The sequence below is a fragment of the Cylas formicarius genome, unplaced genomic scaffold, assembly GCF_029955315.1.
Source record: "Cylas formicarius isolate icCylForm1 unplaced genomic scaffold, icCylForm1.1 PGA_scaffold_10__41_contigs__length_53128322, whole genome shotgun sequence".
In the NCBI taxonomy this organism is placed as follows: domain Eukaryota; kingdom Metazoa; phylum Arthropoda; class Insecta; order Coleoptera; family Brentidae; genus Cylas; species Cylas formicarius.
In genome coordinates, this window is record NW_026844214.1 from 44502673 (window position 1) to 44526817 (window position 24145).

At 33.1% G+C, this 24145-nt stretch overlaps 3 protein-coding genes across 6 annotated transcripts in view; all 3 read right to left on the minus strand.

Annotated features, from left to right (window-relative positions):
- The window catches only part of LOC132708277 (protein madd-4), a 535295-nt gene that overhangs the window by 172649 nt on the left and 338501 nt on the right, over positions 1-24145 (minus strand). For all 4 annotated transcript variants that reach the window (XM_060680501.1, XM_060680499.1, XM_060680500.1 and 1 more), the window contains exons 5-6: positions 18362-18441; positions 16559-16652 (exon numbers count right to left, since the gene is read on the minus strand). In XM_060680501.1, coding sequence (XP_060536484.1) covers positions 16559-16652; positions 18362-18441 — 174 coding nt within the window. The remainder of the gene's footprint in view (positions 1-16558; positions 16653-18361; positions 18442-24145) is intronic.
- LOC132708124 (uncharacterized) lies at positions 784-3108 on the minus strand. The gene is made up of 2 exons (XM_060680252.1): positions 3013-3108; positions 784-1410 (listed from the first exon to the last, which is right to left on the minus strand). Exons 1-2 carry the CDS (start codon positions 3055-3057, stop codon positions 1039-1041), a joined length of 417 nt encoding a protein of 138 aa, XP_060536235.1. The 5' UTR covers positions 3058-3108; the 3' UTR covers positions 784-1038.
- Positions 9707-11168, minus strand: LOC132705559 (cuticle protein 16.5-like). The gene is made up of 2 exons (XM_060676214.1): positions 11063-11168; positions 9707-10158 (listed from the first exon to the last, which is right to left on the minus strand). The coding sequence occupies exons 1-2, from the start codon at positions 11072-11074 to the stop codon at positions 9712-9714; spliced, it is 459 nt and encodes a 152-aa protein (XP_060532197.1). The 5' UTR covers positions 11075-11168; the 3' UTR covers positions 9707-9711.

Sequence of the window (24145 nt, forward strand, 5' to 3'; positions counted from 1 at the left end):
TGGGTACTGTTTTTCGGGATGTGAGAGGAATTATATACATTGATTACCTCGAAGAGGGTAAGACTATCAGACTGGTCAATACTACTCAGAATTATTGAAACGTTTGAAGCACGACGTCATTTGGCGAAGAAAAAAACTTTGTTTCATCACGATAACGCCCAGCACATTCATCGAATGTTGCCATGTCCAAAATCCCTACTCTCCAGACGCAGCCATAAGCTACTATTACCTGTTTGCTAACGTCAAAAAATGGCTTGGCGGTAAAATATTTAAGAACAACGAAAAAGTTATCGAAGCTGTAAATCAGTATCAGAGTTTGAAAAATCTACGTGTCAAATTGGTATAACTAAATTAAAACACCGTAATGAGAAATGTATACCATTGTTGATGGAGATTAGGTTGAAAAGTAAAACAAAAAAAAAATTAAAAACATCGTTTATCTTGGTGAGACCAGAATCTTTTCAACCCACCCTCGTACAGTACAGTGTAACTTCTATGGGTATTGATTTTTAAACATATGTTTAAAGACCATTTAATTACCAATTGTATTGTTGTATTATTAATTGCATTACAATTTCTTTACAATCGCAAATAATATTTTTTCACTGATTTTTATGTTTTAAATTTTACGTTTTGCAATTTTCTATGTAAGTATTAATGTGTGTATCTATCTTATTATTATTCCTTTTGTTTTATTTATTTATTCAAATACGCCTGTGGTATTGGTAAAAAATTAGAGGATATCTAAAGCAATAGTTCTGGTTCTATTTAAAATAACATTAATGTTAACAATTTTTCATATAATAAAAATGCATGTGTGCATATTTATACATTTCAATGAATACATTTTGAAAATTTTATGCATTTAAATGACACTAGGCTTATTTCATTCTTTTATGGACTTTATATTTGAAATATCTTATAACATAAACAAGATAAAGCAAAAATGTGCAAGTTGGTTTAGTAGTAAATCAATTTAAAGATATCCGTAAACTATGGCACTAAATTTAATTTATTACGATGAATCCCACGCCATTGTCAGGCCTGAACGGATTTCTGGTCGTCATTTCCACGAGTGAGGGCAGTCTGACCCGGCAGAAACGGCGTCAAGTTTCCCCCACTTTTGGCCAGTGAATCCAAAGCTCTTCCCGTAGCGATTATCCCCGAAGGACCAACCACCAAGGTATCCACGGGATTGGTCGGGAGCGAATGATGATCGGACGCAGGGAAGAGATACGTTCCAGCCATCGGTATATTTGACAGAACAGCGGGAATCGTCTGCTGACCTGGAGCGTCATTGTTACCATTTGGAACTAAGGCGACAGAGCTTTGGCCGCTTCCCTCTAAAGGGTTTTTCATCACTGCAGGATCTGCAGGAGCCGCCCAAACCGACGAAGTGACGAAAAATATCTGAGTTCGGGGATTTAAAGTTCAATTTATTAGTATTTTTTGTGGTGATTCTCTGCCCAACTAAAAATTTAAAAATAGTGAGGGAAAAGTGAAAAATTAAATGAATCAAAAAGTAATTGTAATTAAAACACTATATTTGTAGGTTTCTTATAAAGTTTGATGGGATCATTATTTAATTAAGTTGTAATAATCGAATATAACTTATTAACTAAATAATTATACTCTAAATATGTTTTGGTTTACTCCTGCTCTTTTTTCCATCTCCTGAAGTTTCGCATAATGCGAATTAAATAAATTACCTAACTAAAATTTATTCGGAAAAATATTCACCATCAACATGACTAAAGTATATAAAGTATGAGTTTAATGAGTTCAGTTGTAATTTAATTAAACGAATTTTTCGAAAAAAGTTCCACAGGCTACTGTAATCCTATTTACAAAACTTCTGGATTCGAATCGAACTTGTCAAAGTTTCGTCAATCATCCTGTTGGTTCTTCAGTCTCAATTATGCTCTGAAGAAACCAACAGGATGATTGGCGAAACGTTAACAAAAACAAAAGCAAAACTCGTACTTGGGAGTTTTTATGGCATACGAAATTCCAATTTCATTTTGGTTAGTTTTGTTAGTTTTTGATTTGTACTGTACCTTTTTGCTTCACCTCTTATCGAACTTGCTTGATTTTAAGTAAAAATTAAAACTTTTACATTTCATGATTTTTTTCCACTTTCTTTTATTATTATTTTGTCAATTCCACCAACACGATTTCTAATAAAATATTTTTTCTTGTATTGTACTTATTATTACAAAAGGTATTGTGAATTTATATTGATATTAACTTTTAGGGCTTTGATGGTCGCTTTCAAGCGAACATCCGGCTTCGGAAATTTATGTTGTTGAACACTTCATCGAAATTCTTTTCTTACCTTACAATTTTTGGTTTTTATTCGATGCTTGATGTCATTACATTTTTATTTATTCAACTCCATGAAATGCGCGAAACTTAACGAGGATTTCGTCTAACAAAATGAACAGCCAACAGAGCCATTAATAAAATATTATGAACAATTTCAGGCATACATGAAACTTATATATAATTACCCTAGAAAAACATCGATAGTGTTCGACAGGCATTTTTAACATAAACCGTTTTCCAGAAACCTGAAATGGTATTTTTTTAATGTGCAAACAGTTTATGATCAATTAAAAATTTGAGACATTATCTGTCGATCTCCAGGTACATGAAAGTCTGCTATTAGGTACGAGAAATCCAATAGACAAGCAGTGTTTGGGGTTTTAAAGCCTAGAGTCCCTAAATTAGCATTAGGAAAAAATTAAGTGTGCAAAAAATTGAAGCCTTTGTCTTTTTAAATTCAATTTACATCGAGGAACATGAAGGGATGTGAACGTAGTTCATAATTTGATCGGAGGTGAACTTAAGATCAGAATTTTTTTATGCAACCTGAACTTAATCTTAAAATTGACTAAATAATCGCTAATTTGCTAAATGTGCGTAACGCCTCTTATATTGACAATTTGAATAGCTTAAAACAGTAAAAAATTGTTATAACAAAGATATTCGAAAAATATTATAGCCACTTACCGCGAAATAATATATTTTTGGACACATTTCACTGAGTGTAACCATCGCGTTATGGACGAGTAAAAATTTCCAGAAATAATTGATCAATACTTTTCCTTGTAGGTACACCGAAAATCTATTAACCTTGTTTACTAATTGTTGTAATTAATTACTCTATTAATGTGAACGCATCCATTTTGAATTTCACAGGTCGATCGTAATTTGCAAAAACTCGAAAATAACCCGACTTTTTTTGATTCAATTCAAATGGAAAAGCTAAATATCTATTGAAAGTTGGGGTCGGTTTTGAGAAATTTATATTTTGATCGACTTAATGGGATCCGATAACTTATAAATAAGTTATCAAGGGTGTTGCCAGAAACTTGTAACGTAGCTTGATTCCCTAAAGGTTTAAACTTTAAGGTTCGGATCGAAACCGGTACAGTTCCGATTATAATTTTTAAATTTGGGGATTTACCATAGAAATGTCTTTTCAAAAAAAAAATACAATCCATTATAAATCATTGTGATTGTTTCGTTGCGTTGCCAATAACAATGTCCACACTCCTTATATTAAACTGTCTAGTTCTTCTTTCTAAAATAACTTCTTTAAGTGAAATCTGCGTCTTTTTGCCAGAAAGTTGAGATGTGCGGATATTCGAATTGTGTGTTATGCTATATATGCATATATGCTATATCTGGCTTGGTATGGTTGTTCCATTTCTCCCCTGTTCTTCGCTAATTGCTCCAAGATTTTCAGGAAAATTTTTCTTCAAATGTGAAAACAGCACCTTGACAATGAAAGTGAACAATACTTTCGTAGTTTTCGCCGTTAGAGTTACCAAGAAACTTAAGAATTATTTCTTTAAATGAACATTGACATTGGTCATTGTGTCTTTGTACAATGTTCTTATCTGCAGCCTAGCAAAAATACCTTTTTTTATTTTGGCATCAGAATAGGCTGGAAATTGCTCGCACAAATATTTGAAACACTGTCTTTATCTGTCAAGGGCGTTAACAAACTGCTTCATCGAGCCAAGTTTCAAATGAAGAGGAGGCAGTAAACCTTTTCTGGGGCCAACAAACTTATCTCTAAATACATTTTTGCCAGCAGATGTAACACTTGTTCAAGAGGGCCACTCCATTTGAATCCAATATGTATCTCTTGCCCGACTATCTGTCCTAGGGGCATGCACGGCACTTTAAGGTCACCACAAAGCATCCACTGATGTTCTTGATAGATTATTTTCTTCAATAGAAGTCCGAAATATGTAACGGAAACCCAGGCCAGGTCCTTGCGATTTTCCAATAAAACGCCTTTTAAACTACGCGTTCCCTGAGTCAATAAACGGGCGCCATTCCTCTTTTATACACGGCACATTTCCTAATTTTGTAACTAAGTCAGGTATATTGTTGCAATACGCTAGCGGTCCTTCCTGAGTAATATATTGACATAACTCTTTTTCGCGATCTCGGTGAAAGACGTGACGAAAGGTGCCAGTAAATGCTTGTCACGTACTCTGAACTGGAAGGTCCAAATCTGTAATTAAATTATTTCATTCGCTCTGGTGAAACACTTCGGGCTCTCTGAAATCTGGTGTGAAATCTGAGTCATCTGGGAATTAGGGGCCGTAGGTGTCTGCCCATTTAGACCATGAGGAACTGCCGGAATCGCAGAGTCGAGAATAAAAAAATAACAATGATGATTCCTAGGCTGTCACCATAGCATAGGAATACCAAAGCTTAGACATTCCTTCCTACCTTTTTCACAAAAGAAGTTATAGTTTGCTTTACTACGACATAACTACCACAGATATAACAAAAGTTATGTCCTCTTTCCATATTTATAAGTTCTAGAACACTAGAAATACGCAGCAACGAAGATAACAGCCCCGAACACAGGAACACGATGACCAAAACTAACCAAACTGAGCACAACTCTGTATTGACGGTTCTGCGCCAACTCTGTTGCTTTGAACAGACATCCAATATTATCCAGTGTTGCCAAAGCACATGTAATTATAAATAATTCAATTCATTTAAAAATAATGCCTAAGATGGGACAAACATATTCATGTGTGTATATTAATAAATTAACATTTTTAAAATACGGCGTACAGCTTCCAAACATCAAAATCACTATGGACCTGTGTTATTGATGGAATGGTTAAAACTGGCACCCAACATAAACTATGACTTCACTCCGCCCCAATATTAAGAATATGTTTTACGATACCTCGGTTACCTTTGCAAGAATAGTCGGATTAAAATACACGGGGTTCGGTGAGGACTGTTTCAGTTCGTAACTAGATAAGGAAAAATCCTTGCGAAATTACCCAATTATAATTAGATTCATCTGGCGACACCTGCAGGCAATGCCGTCTGCGACACTAAGCCCTTTTGAATGATGTCTGCGGCGATGATATCAATTAATCTTCGTTGGTACTTACATCAATCTTGATTCGCTAATCCGGCGGAATCTCGGATGATCGTGAGACGTTGTAATTACAAGTTAATTGGGTGGAACTTAGGGCGAAACTGTTAATTAAAAGTCCCACACTAAATTGAAAGAAATCTTTTTTGCTGTTGCTGTTCTGGATGTCGCTTTGCGAATTAACTCCTGTTACGAGTGACTGCCACCTTCTCTATAATATTCTGAAAATATGCTACTTACAAACCATTTGGCTTCCTCCTGCAGAGTTAAGCTCTCAAGAAGCCAAGAGGATAATTGGCCTGAAGATTTGCAAATAGTATTTCAGTAGCCTGCGGAAGTTTCTTTGAAAAATTGTACAAAAAAACAGTTATATCATTATACATCAGTCACAATTCTAGAAATGCCAATGCGAGTGGCCCTAAATGGCGGCTGTAGTTAATGACAACAGAACTCAAGCAGTTCTGATATTCATCTACTAAGAAGTTAGAATAAATAATCACCTTCCAGATTCCAGTGATGTTCTTTAAAATAAATTAGCTTTGAAATAAAACCTATGATTCCATTATCGAAATAGCAAACAACAACAAAAAATTTGTATATAATATTCAAAAAAGTCTGTGGAAATAGCTTTAATATATAATATCAGAAAGGTGCGATATATAGAGGAAAGATAGGAGCAGTAAATTTAACTGAGCGAACTATCCCCATTTATGTTCAAAAATTAGATTAGCTTCGATTAGTTCGTGTCCAATATATTCAATGCGTGGAGCAGCAGTGGATTCAGACCGACTCTGCTGCTGTTTAATGGACCTTTTCAATTTTTTTTCATGATTGCTTCTAGCACTATGCTAACAATAACGGCTCTGGGTCTAAACAACTTCATACCGCTGTTTCTTAAGGGAGAACAAATTCACGGACATAGTAATGTAGCAAACAATTACAAAGTGTTTATTTGAATACCAAATCTTCTTATAGTTATAGTAGAATTAATTAATAAAATAGTATAATGCTAACTTGGTAAATATGTCTCAAACAAAGATATTTCAGATTCTACAAAACAAATGAATCCCAGAATGGGCCCCGATTTTAAACCAAATTTTGAAAAGTATTAATATTCTAGCATCTGGGGAAAAATAGGGTATTAACAACCATATGGCTATTACAGATATAGAGACCCTGCTTATGCCGATAAAACGAATGAAGCAATCATGAAAAAAAAATGAGAAGTTCCATTCAACATGAGCATGCCGAGGGATTTAAAATCTCGTTTTTAAGCAACGATCTTGCGGTATTAAACAATCCATATGGCCTCTGATAGATCGTCAATAAATTTGGATGCGGCATTTCTAGGGTAGAATTTTCTAAAAATATGCCTAGATCTCGTAGAATGTTTTTGGGAAAACGAATTAAGTGTGTGGAAGTCGCTGTTTAAAGGGAAAATGGCGCCAAAGTGTAGGTTAGTGGATAAAATGTGGAGGTATGCGCGAAAAATCATTCCCTTTTCTATGTAAATATCAATGGCGCCTGCGGCGCATTAATTTATGGACAACTATAGATCTGGTTGTGTACCTAGTCAAATTATTTCAATGAATTTTATTCAAATAGACAAATTTCATATAATCAACATGATTTACGTAACATATTGATATATTTCTCAAAGGCGTTTAAAGGGAAGATCATGATTTTCTCTTGAGAAAACTGGATGCCTTTGGCTTTTCTAACGATCTTATGAGGATAAGTGGATCTTTCGGACAAGAGATATTAATGTATAAAATAAAAAAAATCACTCGAATAGATCTGGTTTCACAATACTATAAAGATCAAATACACTCTGAAGTCATGTCAAGGTTTCAAAAATTAATTTTTGAGACACAAAAATATAAAGATTGACGCACACTCCGAAGTTAAGGTCTTAAAAATAATTTTGGAAATAAATTTTTGAGGCACAAACTATAAACATTAAAACACGCTCCGAGATCAAGGTCTCAAATATAATTTTAAAAATAAACTTTTGAGACACAAAACAAAAAAGATTCAAACACACTTCGTGGTCAAAGCCTCAAAAATAATTTGAAAAGTAAAATGTTCTCAACGTCGAAATGTTTGATTGTTTATAGTTTTTATATTAATGGGTAGCTATTGTGGTCAACGGTGTAGAATATTACAAGCTTATTTCATTTTCGGGAGTTTCGCAAGGATTGGATCTGGGTCCACTGTTCCGTGTCTGTTTAATTAATGACCTCCTTCGTGCCCTTCAGAAATCTGAGTGCGAGCTATTCGCAGAGGATTTTATATTTTAATTGTAATTGAACATAATAAGACTTACACCTTTTGTATACAACTTTTTGTATTTATTTTAATTTAATTGAATAAGTTATTGATAATAAAATATCATTTAATGAAGAAAAATCCACGTTTCTTTCTTACTTTGGTTTGCAGCTATTAATTAATTAATTACTTAATTAATGAATTAATTCATTTTCGTTTATTTTTCGTTTGTTTGTGATCCACTAATGGAACTGCAAATAAATAAAGAAATAGGTCAATAATAAAAGAAGATGTCTATTGTTATAAAACACCAACTTTGCACCAAATTTACGACTGAATTATTTTTAATATTTCCGGGCAGCACCATTAGAGCATTTTTAAACAGTTTGAATTTGGATGTCAAACTTGGTGGTTTGTTGTTGGTTTGCGAATTTTGTATTGAGATTTGCATTTCTAGATATTAATTAAACAATTATTTAAAATTGAGCAGTTTAGTGTCGCTATCGGTTTAGAAAAATTAAATCATTTATTTTGTCAGTATAACAGTCATTTACAAACTTTCTTTTTCAAGTAATGGACAGAAAAGGACTTCCACCCGATTGAAAAACCGATAACATTTCCCGATAATGTTCCGAGTAAGCTACTTTTCACAGTAATGGTTCAATTAATCGTCATAACATGCATTATTATTCAAGAGTTAATCGATTCTGTGTACGGGAAGTGCAAAACCAAAACCATTCTTCACGTAATGTGTGGTGTGGAATTAAAAAAATTAAAGCTATTAGACCACTTTTTTTTTTTTCGCAAACCATTTAACGGGTCACATTTTAATAGTATATTAAGCAACAAGTGCGGCAAACGAGAGAGAGGGAGAGAGAGAGAGAAGTAGTTCATTTAAAGAAAAACACTGTAATTGGAAGAAAAATCTTCCAAGGAAAGAGCTTTTAGGAGGATTATATTTTTGAGATTGTATAAGCAAGAAAAAGCAGGTCCTACCCATCAATTTTGTTTTGTTTGTACTGATGAGACATGAATGTTTGAAAATGATACCATTGGTATTGACAAGATATTAATATAAAAACTGTAAAAACCACTAAAGTTCATGCGAACGGTATGTAAAACTTCTGTGGGAAACCTTAAATTATAAATGTCGCTTTACTTACCGACTAGTCTACTAGATTTTCATTGTAGCTTATAGCACGTAGTATATAAATTGTCCCATATACTGCATAACATTTTTTTCCGTATTAGTTTTTCGGTACATTTTTGCGAAACAACACAAATAGATTCACTGACATGACAGTTAGAATTGTCAAAATTCAAACCGTGGGATAAAATCTCCGAACACATCCGCTTGCTCCCAAACCCATGCGGTAAAATCCCGGAAATGTCCGAAGTGGCTCGCATCCGTGGAAAACGAAACTGATGTGGTAAAGTGGCGCTTCCCGCACGCTAGGTCGGTGTGTTATTAGGTATTTTACAGACGGGAGTAGAAAAAAGATTTTCGCTAGGCTGCGTTCTGCGTCTGGCACGTCAAAAACTTCAGTAGCTCTTGTCATACGCGTTTTAGATAACACTCTTTAATAATTTGTATGTAAAATTAGACATGTGATACTTTGTGATGCCTGAAATATGGAGCAATGTGGTTTCGAAATAGTACTCAATATGAAAGCCTCATACAGCCATTTTGCCGCTTGTGACAGCGAGTTGTCACCATAATCAAATAAGCAACTAAAATTTTTTCGTTTTGGAGGTGAATAGTTCTTTATCTTATTTATAACGTGTAATCACAGGCGTGTCAATTTTTTTTGACGTAATTATCTAAAGACTATCAATTATCAAGTATAATACCTAAGTTTTTGAGATTAAGATAGTTTGGTTATTAATTTGAATTATCTTGACCCAGCTCATGTAAGGCGGTGCTCTGACTTTTTTTTAATTCTATACGATATTCAGTCAAATAAAACATAAAGTTTTCAGACAGAAGGAATTTATTCTACATAGAAACCCTCTCCAAATTACCAAGCTACAACGGGTGTTGCTACAGATCTACCGGCTACCACCGTCCCAGAAGGACCAGCGACCACAGTATCAGCCGACAACAGGGAGGCAGCTGGAGCTGAAACCAATGGCGCGGAGTATGCCGACACTACCGGAGCTGATACCACAGGGGCGGAGTACGCAGATACGACAGGGGCGGAATAAGCAGATACGACGGGCGCCGATACTACGGGGGCGGAGTAAGCGGATAATACTGGTGCGCCGGCAACTACTGGAGCGGTTTCTGCAACGACTCCCACGCTCTCTTCGTGAACGATCTGGCCCGCCGGTGCCACGGACGAAATAGCACTGCCATCAGGACCTACAACGGTAGTCCTGCTGCTCGGTCCTTGAATAATCCTGGCGGCGGGCGCTAGGATGCCTGCATTGGCAACGGCGGCGAATGCGAAAAATGCGACTAAGGCCTAAAAATGTCCGCGAAATATGGAATTTTCGAATTTGGGGCAAAAAGTTAGGTTAGTTTGTATGTAAGAGAAAGTCCTACGAGGACGTTTGAATTCGAGGAGTGTTTTTGATTGATGTCCGTTCTAGTGAGAAAAAAGAGAAACATTGTTTCAATTTGAACTGGAAATAAGAAATAAATTTAGTTTGCGAAAAATAGTCGATATTTTCCTTTAAAATCTGTAAATATCGTTTTTCCTAAGACTTGAAGCCCCCTTTCCTTTAATAGTAAGACATATTTAAATACTAATCTATAAATCGTACTTGTTTTAACGAAAAGCAAATTACATTCTGTCTGCAAAAAATTATTTCGCAAATCAGAAAGAATTTATCGGTAATAGTTGCTCTGTTAAATATTCAGTAGAATTTTTAATCAACTAAAAGATACATCTGATAATCGTACGAAAATCTAGAGCGCTTTCCTTTTTTTTGCTAGATTGGTATACAATTAACTAATCAAAAATCAAAAAAACTACAAATGTGTCCTAAATATTTGATCCCATAGCCCTGAATTTGTCTAGTAACAAGTGAAATTATTTTCAAGCCTTTAACGAAAGAAAGAATTTAAAATCGATTAAAACCACATCAAACTTAATTTAAAAGTAATATTAATTTTCGACACCTTAATTCGTAGTTACCGGTTACTATTTACAACCTAGAGTATAACAAAAATTTTGAAAAAACTTAATATACAATACATCGAAAGAAAAATAGTCGCCAGAGAAGTATGGAGTTTATAGAAATATTTGCATTCAGAAAAATAAAATTTCCCAAAATATTTCACCGAGTGTTTGCGTTAAAATAAAAACAACGAATCAAACGAGAGGCTTTAACTAACAACAACAAATAAGTAACGCTGAAACTTACGTAGGAATTCATTGTTGGTTTCTTGCTTGGTTTCTCTGCTCTTAAACAGATCGACTGATAGCAAACACGTCCTGGCTAGGAGCTTATATACTCACCTAATTTTCGGACACGTCCTTGCGTCGTAAAATTATGCATAAATTTGTTCAAATGTTCTTCAGTGCAGTATTGTTCGATACACGGGTTTTAATATCGCTTCCTGTCTTTGATTCTGATTCAACCAGATTACGAAGTTGCGACAACCAAAAGAATAACAGGCTCCGAACCCACACGGTACAGTAAAGGGATCTAAAGGTCATACATAGTATTTATTTGGCAATTAATGATTTAAATAGTCAATATGATCGTATCATATTAGCAAACCGCACATTTCTGAGACATCGCGAAAATTGCGTACACTTTTCTTTCCTTAATAAAACGGTATTTAATGTTGCTGCATAAGCATTAGAAAGCACCAAAGGCAAACATAAAATACTTTAAAAGGCAACCTTTGAAGACAAAGCATAAAAATATACCTTACAAGTGTGACGCGACCATCTTACAAAGCTTCTTATTAAAGTTATAGTAGATACATTTAAAGCTACTCGATCCTTTGTTAAAAGAGCAATATCATTTAGTTATAGTATTTCATATAGTGCCGTTTTGTGCAAGGACGATGTGCATGTCTTAAATCCCACATTAGGAGCATCATGCCTAAATTTTATTTTTTATGATTTTATTATATTAATTTTATTCTTTGATATATATAGCGATGAGGTTTATTAAAGTATTAGACTATGAAAAAAGTTTTTTTTATGTGCTAAATATGTTTCACATCAAACGTAAACTATAACAGAACCAAGCTTTCGTATAACATTTTTTTAATTTTTAATATTTAATATTTAATAAAAATAAAATCCCTAGATACAAGTTTAAGATTGGTAAAGGCTTCATTAATACAATTGTCAATATGATTTGTAAATTTAACTCGTCGTCCATTACCAGATCCGAATTTATATTTGGAAAAATCCAATTTTTTGTTCCTACAATTTTTGAATTGTGTTGAACATTGTGTTGTTAAATCTGTGCTCCCAAACAATAACTGACTTTTTGTATAGTTTAATTCTAAGCAATAGTTTTCTGAAGCTTCCAACAAAGGACTTTATTTATTTTTTGGCTTATTGTTAGTAGATTATAGTAGAATATAGGCTGGGAAAATGTAGGTTATGTTTTGTAAAGTGACGTTTCGATCCTGTTGAATTATTTGCTTTTCGTGCTCGTTCCGCTGTCATGGCCAACTAATAAGAAAACTAGACGGCCGTGTTATACCATTTTTAAAACAGAAAGATGTTAAATGGTCAATTATTTTGGAAGCTAGAAAGTTCCGGAATAGACAACTTTATATAAAGGCACCTTAATTTTCAATGGCAAATCGGATAGGATTATAAAAATAGGGGGTTTCCGTTTTAAAAAGCAGACTTTTTACGTTTTTTCAAATTTAGTTTCTGTACTTCATTTTTGTTCACACTGTAATAAGTTGCATCCAAAATATCGGCCTAATATATAATGTGTTCATGATAAGGATGTCTATCATGGGGATATTAAAAACCATTAGAGATACGAAAATGGTTAAATTCGAAAAAAGTTGCAAAAATTAAAAGGTTAACGTGCTGTTGAGATACGCCAAAGAAAACTAAAATTCCGTTATCGTTATTATTTTTTAGTGTTGTTTAAGGAGATATGAAAAATATCAGTCACTATCTCGTTGCCAATTTTTAGTTCCACAAGATAGCCTTGGGAGAGTTTAAGGACGATATTTCGATGTGGCCAAAACGAAATGTCATACTTAAAATCTCTCAACGCCATCTTGTAGAGCTCAAAAAGTGGCAGCGAGAAAATTACCTTTATTTACCTTATCTTTTTAAATAATACCAGAAAAAAAAGGAAAATCGGAAAATTTCGGGTTTTTGCAGTATTTTCGGAAGTAACGGGAATTTTTTAGTTTTCTCAACGTTATTTACCTTTCAATTTTGAAAATTTTTTCTAGTTTAACAATCTTCGTATGTTTTACGATTTTCCAATATCCCCATGACAGACATCCTTATCTTGGACAAACTATATAAAAATAGACACCCTCCCACTTTAAATCTAGGCAAAATTGTAAAAAAAATCAAGATTTGTTGAAAACGGTTTGACTGAAGTATAGGATATTATACATGAATTTCTGGGAAAATCCAAAAATGACGCATATACAGGACGTTGTACTTATAATAGCATGCTTTTTTTCTATTGTTCGTATTTTCCGCGTTAACGGGATAGGGAACTATATTTTGGATATTCTGTACAAAACTGCGAAATGTAAAGAGTAAAGAAAAGTGGTCCAAGGATAGATCCTTGCGAAACTAACATTGCCATGGACACTTCATTAGACGTTTTTACATTTGTAACGCGTCATCATCCAATAATATTAATTTTCAGATTATTCTTCCAAAACAAAAGCAACATGGGGTAACCAAAACAAAAAGATCGACAATCTGATGAGCCTTTAAAACAAAATCATACATTTTGACACACAATGACGAGTATTGGATAGTTTGATAATATTTTCAGCTCGTTTAAACATTGTTTACGAGGTTACATTTTCACTTTAAGCACTAATATTTTTGCAATATTTTCTTCAGACTTAACTAAATCATAATATGGATGAAAACGGAAAGTCTCCTATTTCCAATGTTAATATATTTCCAATATTGATCTCTAAGTTCTCACTTTAATAATAATAATAATAATAATAAAGGACTTGCAAATAAAAAAATACAAATAAAATGTTTATTATTTAATGCTCCAGGCCAGTTTCAGTTCAGCCAGAAAACGTCAATACATCATTTTCTTAGTTTTCTATTAAGCTAAAGTGTATTATTTATAAAGGAAAATAACAATAAATTGCCTGAAATTTATATACGTATATAAAATAAATATCTGTTATAAAGGCGGGTCGGCTGATATTGAAAACGAACGAATTGCAAATTTTACTTGTTGCTAATCTTATAAATTGTACGGCTATTTATCATATATGACAGGGTAGGATAGTAATTGAGGTTTTACGTGTTAAAAAAGTGTCTTTCAAATTTGTATAACAACCAGCTTAGAAATTGAGTATATCAATTAATGGAGTTGGCTGTTCCAAATGAAGACGAACGCTCGTACAACGTGGATGAAATAAAATTGTGAACATCAGTTCTAAATTTTATTATATGAAGCAATGGTGGAAGTCTTATATTAATAAATTTGTGGTACAAACAATGTGAGGTAAACCACACACACGGATACAGAGCCAATAAATTTCCTTAATTTTCTGACTAATTCTCTAATATTTTCTTATTCCATGTATTAGTCGGAGACACGGATTTTGCATTTTTTGTATGCGTTCACTATCTGCAATTGTTATGCAATAATTATAGACACTTTCGCAATAGTTAAAATATACCGGGACTAAGGAGAAATACTGAAGTATTTTTACAGAAAATGTGTATTTCAAATATAATTTTTAAGTTGATACAATCTTTTTGTAGACATTTGTTTACGTGAACTGCGAATCTTCGGAAGGTATACTTACCTCAATAGAGACCAACAGCAATTTACGAAGCTTGACTTATGTCAGGCATACAACGAGTTCGAGCTGGATGATAAGGCCAAGAAGCTTTTGGTGTGGTCTACACATCGTAGTCTCATGCGCATGAAACTGTTTGCCTTCTTGAATGGCTGCATGAAACGCCGCGTTAATAGGGCAAATTGTTCAGGGAGTAGAAAAATGCGTAGTTTTCCTAGATGTGACATCTATCAATAAACAATCTTATTTGAAGACTCTAGAGGAAGTTTTATGTAAATTGCTGAATGCAGGTTTGATTTTAAAAGTGCCTAAATGTCAATTCTCTAAAAGTTCAGCTACTTATTTGGGTTATTTCATATCAAAGGATGGTCTGATGAAAACAGATGAAAAAATTAAAGCCGTTTTAGAGGAAAAAAGTCTCGAAAATAGCACGGAAACTAAACCTTTTGTGGGCATAATAACATTTTATGCTAAATTCATACTAAATATGGCTTCTATTTGTCCACCGTTATAAAATTTACTCAAAAAGAACGTAAAATTCATTTAGACGCAAGATTGCGGGCAAGTAAATTTAAAGAACTCATTGCCTCAGATTTGGTTTTCGTTAGTTGGAGCTTTCACCGTGGCCAGTCTCTAAAGAGGTATTGGAGAGAGAGCATATTGACTTTTTACAAACAGGAGGTTTTGTGATTTTTATATTGGCTTTTTCTAAATGGGCCAACCAAACATGCAAAATAAATGTAATCTTTCGTATCTTCTCCTCTTCATTTAATCAACAGAGTAATGGGCAAAAAATGGCCATGAAACAGTTAAAAATAAATTGCACATCATGTTAAATTAATTAAGGGGTTTACGCCTCATTGGTGTACTCAGAAACCTCGAGCAGAGCTGATGTTATATAGAGAAATTAGAACTAAAAGAAATACCGAAATCACAAAGAAAAATCAAGCAAAACAATTAAAAACAAAATAGAGGGTCATGAAAATATTCCCAAGAAAGGGAAAAACCTAAGTATAAATTAGCAAACAGAAAATTTAGAATTGGTTTTTCAAAAATCTTGAAAAATTAGGTAAGATGGCTGATTGGTCGAATGTTATTGTAAATTACAGCATTAGAGACTTTGGCAACCTTCTAGTTCTCTGGAAAGAGTGAGAAGAAGAATTAATTAAATACGTAATTTATGGCAATGAAAAGGGTATAAATTAATCGTAGATATATTGATGCTATTGGTTTTACTCGTAATTGATTTTAACATATTAAAGATGTGCATTTCATTAACATACACAAAGTTAAACAATTCATTCGTAAGTCTGTCGTTATAGTGAATAATTGATTGCTCGGAATCAGCTGAAAGAGCAAGTATGGAATTAAGAAAAACAGTATTAAGCCTGTTGAAGTCAGATAAATCTTCTGTGAAGATAACCTTTTGGAATTTTAAACAACAACAAAGTTACATTCTAACTTTAAGCACCAATGTTTGGCGAACATTCTTCTCAAAACGGAAAGTTCCTTATTGCCAATGTTCACATATTTCTTAATATTGATCACCGAGCTCTCACCTTCGGGTTAAAGCTCAAGTTTTCGTGTTAAATTTTATACGCCCTCGCGTAAAGTCAACTTTCTTTTGTTTTATACACTACTCGGAAAGTGTACAAAATTCTCGGCGCGTAAAAGACCCCCGTCGAAGTTGTAGCCGTTAACGTGTTCGAACTTTAACGTAACGCAAAGTTTGCCGTTAATTTTTTATACGGAACGAAGTTTTATTTTACAGCGAGAGCGGATTTTTTACCAAACTCCCGGCATCGAAAATCATACGGCGAGAGGACCGCTTTGCGAGTACTCGTTTTTTCTTAAATATAAAACCGATTTTTTCACCTCTTGATATCGTTTTGAGAAGTAAAAGCACTCACCTGCATATTGCAAATTTTGTAACGCACGTGGTCACCTCTGCAAGGACCATTCTTACAAGATCGTATTTGCTGCGACGTGCCTCCATCGCAGGACCTGCAAATGACAAGCAAGATCGTGAAACAAAGACATTCAATAAATTTATAATTACCGGTGTAAGGTTATAAATTTAAATTTAACAAGGAAGACGCAATAAAATCCAATTGGTCATTACGTAATAAATTCGAATATCTCATTTTGTTAATCTCAAACTTCTGAATTTAAATGAATGTTATGGTTAGAATCCGAACTTTTCTTTTTTTACGCCCTTTTATGTTAGTTAATGCGTTTCTTAAATGATGTACCTGTTTGTCCGATATGAATCCTCAACCTCCAAAATTATATTCTTCAATTAAATTACACACACACACAGTTTGTTTAGACAAAAATTATTTTCAATTTGCAGAAATTTTGATGGACAATTTAGAAAATATCATACATAAACATCCCCTGAGTAAAAGATTTCTCTGGTGGTATAGATACGTAAATGATGTTTTTGCTTGTTTCACCGGAACGGAAAGACAACTCCAGTCGTTTTTGAATCATATTAACTCCATACACAACCGTATAAAATTTACCATAGAGACCGAAATAGATAACTCTTTGAACTTTTGGGACTTAACTATAACTAAACTACTCACACAAGGACACAAAATACTTAGTATCCCACTTTCCGGAGAAAATTTTGAAAAAGAATTAAATATTGCAAAGCAAATAGGTTTTAACAATGGTTACGACCCCTCTTTGATAGATAAGATTATAACTAAAAAGCAGTTTCAAATAACTCTGTTGATCCCATATTAAACAACGAATCCAAAATTTATAAAACACTAAAATACATAGGAGAACTTAGCAAGAAAATTTCGAAACATATGTTTAAATTGGGTCTTACAATTACTTTCAAAACTGAAAACACAAATGGCAAAATTTTAAAAAACAATAAAACTAAATTACGAAAAACTCAAAAATCCAGAGTCTACAAGTTGAACTGTAGATCATGTCCCAAGATTTATCTATTACCACTCGTTTATATATGTATATAGACCTCCGAATATTGTATACAATATTTTGATAAAGGCACGGTGTTGTCGAAACAGCTATCATAAATCATTAACTAATTGTGAAAATCTGAACATTTTTTGTTCTGATTTAATTGAGACAGTCATTTCGTACTGCTGAAATTATTGAGGGATTGAAAAGCTACTGTCAGTTCAATAAAACATGACCTACAGCAGGTACGAGGGAAAAACATTAGTGAAATAACCAAAAGAAGGCGATTGTTAGGATGCACAGTTTAAAATTATTTTAAGATGACTTAAAAGATGTAAGCAATAGAATTTGAATTAAATAAGACGGGGCATTCAAAACAAAATAATCAATTTAAACTGAAATATCACAATTGTCTTAAATGGCATACCATATATATTACCTTACAAAAATCTGCAATTTTTATTGTCTAAGACTATTACCATGACATAAATTGACCATGACAAAATGACATTGTCAAATTTTTACCTGACAACTAAGTAAATAAATTGTGGCGTCAGTAAATTAAAAAAAACGTATGGACTTTCGTAAAGTTAAATTAATTCGGATTCCAGAAGCGTACAGTCATAATAATAATTTACAATTTTCAAAATTGCTAAGAACTGTCAGTTGCTTCACATAGTTTTCTCCTGTTCATTTTTCATTCATTTATTATTGTTGCCATCGATCTCGAGACAATAACTATGGGATGCCAAACGAATTAATGTAAAAAAACTGACCTTGAGCAGAGGGACCAATCTGACCAAGGCGACCAACCGCTAGACCTCTCGTTGACTTCTTGTAATTGGGAAGACAATTCCTGCAATAAAAAAAACAAATTGCATGGTGGGTTTCTATAGTATTGCTAATACTATGAAGAAATGTGAAAGATATAAACAATCGTGGATCTAGATATACAGGGTATCTCATGATCAATCGAATTAGGTTTGTGAAATCTGATCTATTGATCCAAAATATTTTCAGTACCACTTCTATTCAGAAGTAGCGACATATTTATTATTTTTGTAAAATATTTTGCAGCACCTATTACAAAAAATTTTCGAAAAATTAATTAATTTCTATATTTTTCGGTTGAAATAAACCCTAATTTAAATTCTTATTTAGAACTCTAAATTGCGGTGTGCCAACATTTTGAGAATTGTTTTCTGTAGAATAGTACCTTCTGCGATGTACAGGGTAGTTAAAAAATTAACAAAATTTAAATATAAGTCAATTTTTTTAAATGGAAAACCCTGTATAACATCCAATATTCTTATACATATTTAAAATATCTTTCAAATGATAATAGTAAGATTTTCAAAATAATGCTATGTTTTTGACCTATTTGGTAGGTTGTATTGACAGGAGTATTGTCATTGTCAAGTACCGCAGCAATAATAATTTTAATTGGGGTGTTTTTCAGCCGAAAAATATAGATATTCATTAATATCCCAAAAACCGATAGTCGTAGATATAGGGAAGCATATTTAAAAAAAGCCAGGAAGTAATAGCAAAGAGAAATATGAAATAATATACAGGGTATCGTATTAAGAAAATAAAAGTTGTCGCTACTTTTGAATAGAAGCGGCAACGTTGCGACATTGCTATATTTTACGTCGATAGACCATAGTCAAAAACTTTAGCGACTAAATTTTCAGCAAATTTTTATCTCCCAATTTTACAAAATCCCCAATGTGCCATCGATAGTGATAGTATGATAACCTTTATAAATACTGACTAACTGCTTCAGTACTATAGACCTACTGTTCTCGCACACCATTAGATAATAGGTGCAAAACAAAGGATCTCTAGACGGTTTGAAGTTTCCCTTGCAAAGACAATAGTGACTAATCACAGTCAATTTCAATTTGTAATAAAATTTAGTATGAGATAAATGTTTGAAAATTTATTTCCAGCCATCCTTAACTTTTTATGCAAAATGGCACCCAGGAATTTTTCTTCTCTGAAAAAGTGTAAAACTAGTAACCAAATGGGCTTTGTGGATGGCGCGTTAATTTTTAATCAATTTTTTCTTAGCACACACTCAACAGAAAGTACAGTTCATTAATCACTAGTAATATATTTTTAAATAAATTTAATTCATTATTCATTTGAAACTCTTTTTTAATTTTCGTTATCGTTTGATTTATTATGTGTAAATATATTCGTGATATTAAGACAATATACAAGTATAATTAAATGTACAATTAATTAGGGTGCATAATATATAAATAAAATCGATTAATTAATAACCTAATATAATTTGACCCGCAGTTAATGCAATTTGTCCCACGCAGTCCCAAAAGACTTCGATTTCACTAAAATTAAATCTACTTTGAAGGCGTGGTCCGGGGAACTATGCAACTGTCAAAATCAATCGCTCAATTCCTCGGACTAGCGGCAGCGGTTCCAACTAACTCTGTAAACCAAGAAAGTTCGGAAACTGTTCGTCATTGACGAAATTAATGATGTCGGCCATCGCTCTAATAAACTGGGACGTCGACTTATTGATCTCTAATGACACTATTGTAAACTGGGAGGGCGGCTTTTTTGTTTGTCGAACGTTATTGAAAGCCGCGGAGCGCTTTTGTCCGTCCCGTCCCGCTCCGGTAACCACGCTTACCGCCATTCGAATTAATTAACGTCTTCAAAATAAATTCCATCCGATTCCTGGGCGGTAATTTTGTCGGCTTTCGGGTTCCAGAACTAAGAAAGAAGTTTTCTTTTAAATTCTTTCCGAACTCAAATCCACGATCCTTGGCAAAATTGATTAAAATTCGATTCAAAATAGTGAACAAAGTTTCCTGTCGAATCGCAAGTAATTAAAATTAAAATATTATTTTGTGATAGAAATAATAGTACGAAATCAAAAATTAACAAAATAAATAAAAACCATCTTACGTTGTAATAAAAACCGAGCTGCCAAAATCAAGTGAACTATATAGACTCTAGATTTGGGATAACAATACACTTTTGTTTTATGCAAAAATTTTTTAGACTTCTCTAGTTTTAATTGTTTTAATAAAGTTGATCTCAGGTTCCCTTTTCCAGAAAAATATTGGCACACGTATATCATAATTTTTCTTATGTATTTTTTGCAGTAAATAGAAAATATACCGGGCGGTAAAAAAGTAGATGTCGTTTTCAAGTTCCTTTTTCTAAATGAAATATCATTTTTAAACCATTTACCTTTATGATCAAAATAATAAAAAAATATTAATTTTAAACTGATAAGAAGTAGTAAAGTTGTCATTATCAGTATTCCATATTCAGCATCTAAATGAGACTCAGAGAATTGAAATTTTAATTTTAACACTTAGAGAAGACTTAGGTCTTGAATATGCCGAGCATTAACTTTTTGACAATATGCTAATCGGTTTAAAAATACTTCCAAACAAAACTTAGAATATTTTCAATAATTTGTCTGATTTAGTAGGTACTATAGATCAACACCATGCGTCTATCTGGCATATGAGTCTGATTTGGATTTGAGAAAGAAACTGCAAGACTCAGAATTAAATCATTTTGTAATATTGTAAATATCGGGCTCCAGTAAGATTTTCATTGAAAAAATAAGGTCCAATAATTTTGATATTGAAAAACTCTACCCAAACGTTTATTGTTTTCTTGTATTCTTGTTTTCTTATTAGTTTCTAGACGACCTGGCTCTCCCAATTTTATTAACTGTAGATCTTGTAATGGGTCTTTCTGAATATTTGGCGTTAAAAAAATTGCAAACTTCTAGATTTCAAGTTTTTACATATTCAATAAAAATTAAAATTTCAATTTTTTCACTTTCACTTTCTTCACTGACAGAAAGGTAATTCTGATAATCTAAGAACTTTACTGGTACTAGCCACTTACCTGTTCATTTCAAAATTAAATTTATATATTTTTTTTTGCTCATAAAAAGAAAAAAGATATATTTTATGTTTACTGCAAAATATGCCCAAAAAAATTATTATGGACGACCATTTTTTTGGGAATCCTAAATGAATTTGTTCAATATTGTTGCTGTTCAATGTTTAAAAAATCGCGCATTCACCAGTAGGTGAAGAAAGTAATAAAATGTTGCCTTAATTTTCTTATTATCTATTAACTAAACGCCAATGTATCCGTTTATTTATAAAACCTATTTAATTAAACAATATTAAAAACATTATTTTCTGAAGTTTGAATCTTGAGTCAATGAGTCAAAATTTGGCGACGTTGTCAAAATCGTATCACTTATACTTACTTACTTATTACTTACTTACTTATAAACTTAAGGTTCCGGTTGTTCGAAGAATTAACCGAAAATCTTCTCTGTCTTAAAAAAGTAGGTCGAAAGACTTAATTTGATTTTTTGAGGGACGTTTTTGAAACGGAACGCATATAGACAGTGGTGCCTTTTTTGCAATTAACCATTTATTTGTATATACAGATTGGCCACTTTTTCAATAGGTTTTATGTTTCAGTATATTGTATGCGTAGCTTTATACAAAAGTTGGATGGTATAAAATGGGATTTTTCAGTGTTCACTTGTTTTCCCTACAGCATGCTTCGATTTAAGGCTGCTAAAATCAACAAATTTTAATTAGAGCACACTGTATCTTTGTGCATTTTATCATTTTATTTTTTGTTTAGTTAAAAATTGTTAGAGATTGGAGCAAAAGGTTTGCACTTTTCTGTCTTAGCCCTTAATTAACTATGAAAATGCAAAAAGGTTTTTTAAATACAAATTAATTCATTGAGTAAACAGAAATAACGGGAATGGGAAATAATGGATATATATATCAGAAACAATGAAAGAAACCAACCAATGCTATTTCAAAGCTTCGCTTCCTTCATTTCACATTAAGCACTAATACCAAAAAGTAGCTTAGCTTCTTTTAATAAAGAAACTAAATCTGCTCAACAATACAGTATTTAAAATGTTGGTAGTAGTAGTGAATTCTGAAGAAACTCATTTTGAACACTACGTTATTTGTATAAGTTTTTTGTTTTTAAAGTTTCTTATACATGATCTGGTTCTAATCAAAAAACGGAGCAACTTTAAAGACACAAACCTCCAGGAATATAAAGACACTCAGCGGTTTATCAGAAATAAAATCAGAGAGGTCAAAGAATTGTGAATGATGGAGAACTGTTGCGCAATCTATGGGAGGGACCTCTCTTTTAATCACAAATTAATCAAACCAAACTAACCCCAGATATAATGATCTCGGATATCCATATGCATGGAATGCTATTAACTCCTGGCATCTCAAATGGAATTTTGTTCTTGACGGATCGAAGATGTTGAGAGACTTTGGGACAAGTGGTAAACCTGGTTTTGACCTTATATTACTTTAGAACTTTTGATATATGGTCAGTGAGGTTTTGAATATAAGGAAGGACAACAGTCGCAAGTGTGGGATAGGTTTCGGTTTCATTCCTATTGGAAGGTTGTGGTGAAGTGTATTTTGTGATGGAATGCTTAATATTTTTAATGGGGAAATTATTAAAGAGTAGAGCAGATGTAAGGTGTTTAAATTCTTTGTTCAATGACTAGGACTGAGATAGTTTTACAACAAAAGAGTTGATAACCGATGATTTTTGGGCCGGATGGTGATGTGACAATACATTAAGTTATCGGTCTGTGTGCGTAGGTTTTCTGCAAACACAATGACCCAATGTTAGGTCTGACTTTTTATTGATAAGAATATCTAAGAATAGGAGGTTGTTATTAGTTTCTACTTCAATGGTAAAACGTATGTTATTGTGTATAGAGTTTAAATGTCTTAGAAAATCTACTAAGGATTTCTGACCATGAGGCCAAATAACAAAAGTATCCTCGACGTAGCCTTTCCATAATTTTGGTTTTAGGTGGAAGGTGTTAAGAGCTTTCTTGTCAAAGGCTTCCATAAACATATGCGCGATGGCTGGTGATAGTGGAGAACCCATAGTTAGTCCCGACGTTTGTTCAAAAATTTGACCGTTATAATAAAAATACGTTCCAGACAGGCATTTTCCAATTAAAGTGAGAAAGTTTGGTTTCAGATTCGCGGATTTTAATATATCTGAAATGATGGTAAAACTTTAGTAAAGAGATCTAATGTAAAAATTAAGTACGAAACTGTTAGTTTTCCCTGTAAAGGGTTTTAATAAGCAAGCTAGATATTTTGCTAGAGAATATGTTGGAGAACCAATGGTGGTGACAAGTCAAAGGGGTAATCCTGGTTTGTGAATCCGTAGAGAGGAGGAATTTTAGAGTCATGAGGGGTGACAGATTTTTTCACGGAGTCTGACAGAGAAGGAGCCTTAATGATAGATTTAAGGATGCGTTCCATAGATGAAGTAGGATCTTTTTTGAGTTGACGATATGATCTATCTGCAACAATATCTTGAATCTTTTCCTGATATTCATTTGTGTTTATGACCATCGCAGCATTTCCTTTATCTGCTTTTAGGATTACGATATTACGATTAGATTTTAGAGATTTTACGGCAATGCGTTCAGGCTTTGCAATATTAGATTTTGGGGGTTTTGATTTTTTAAGGAT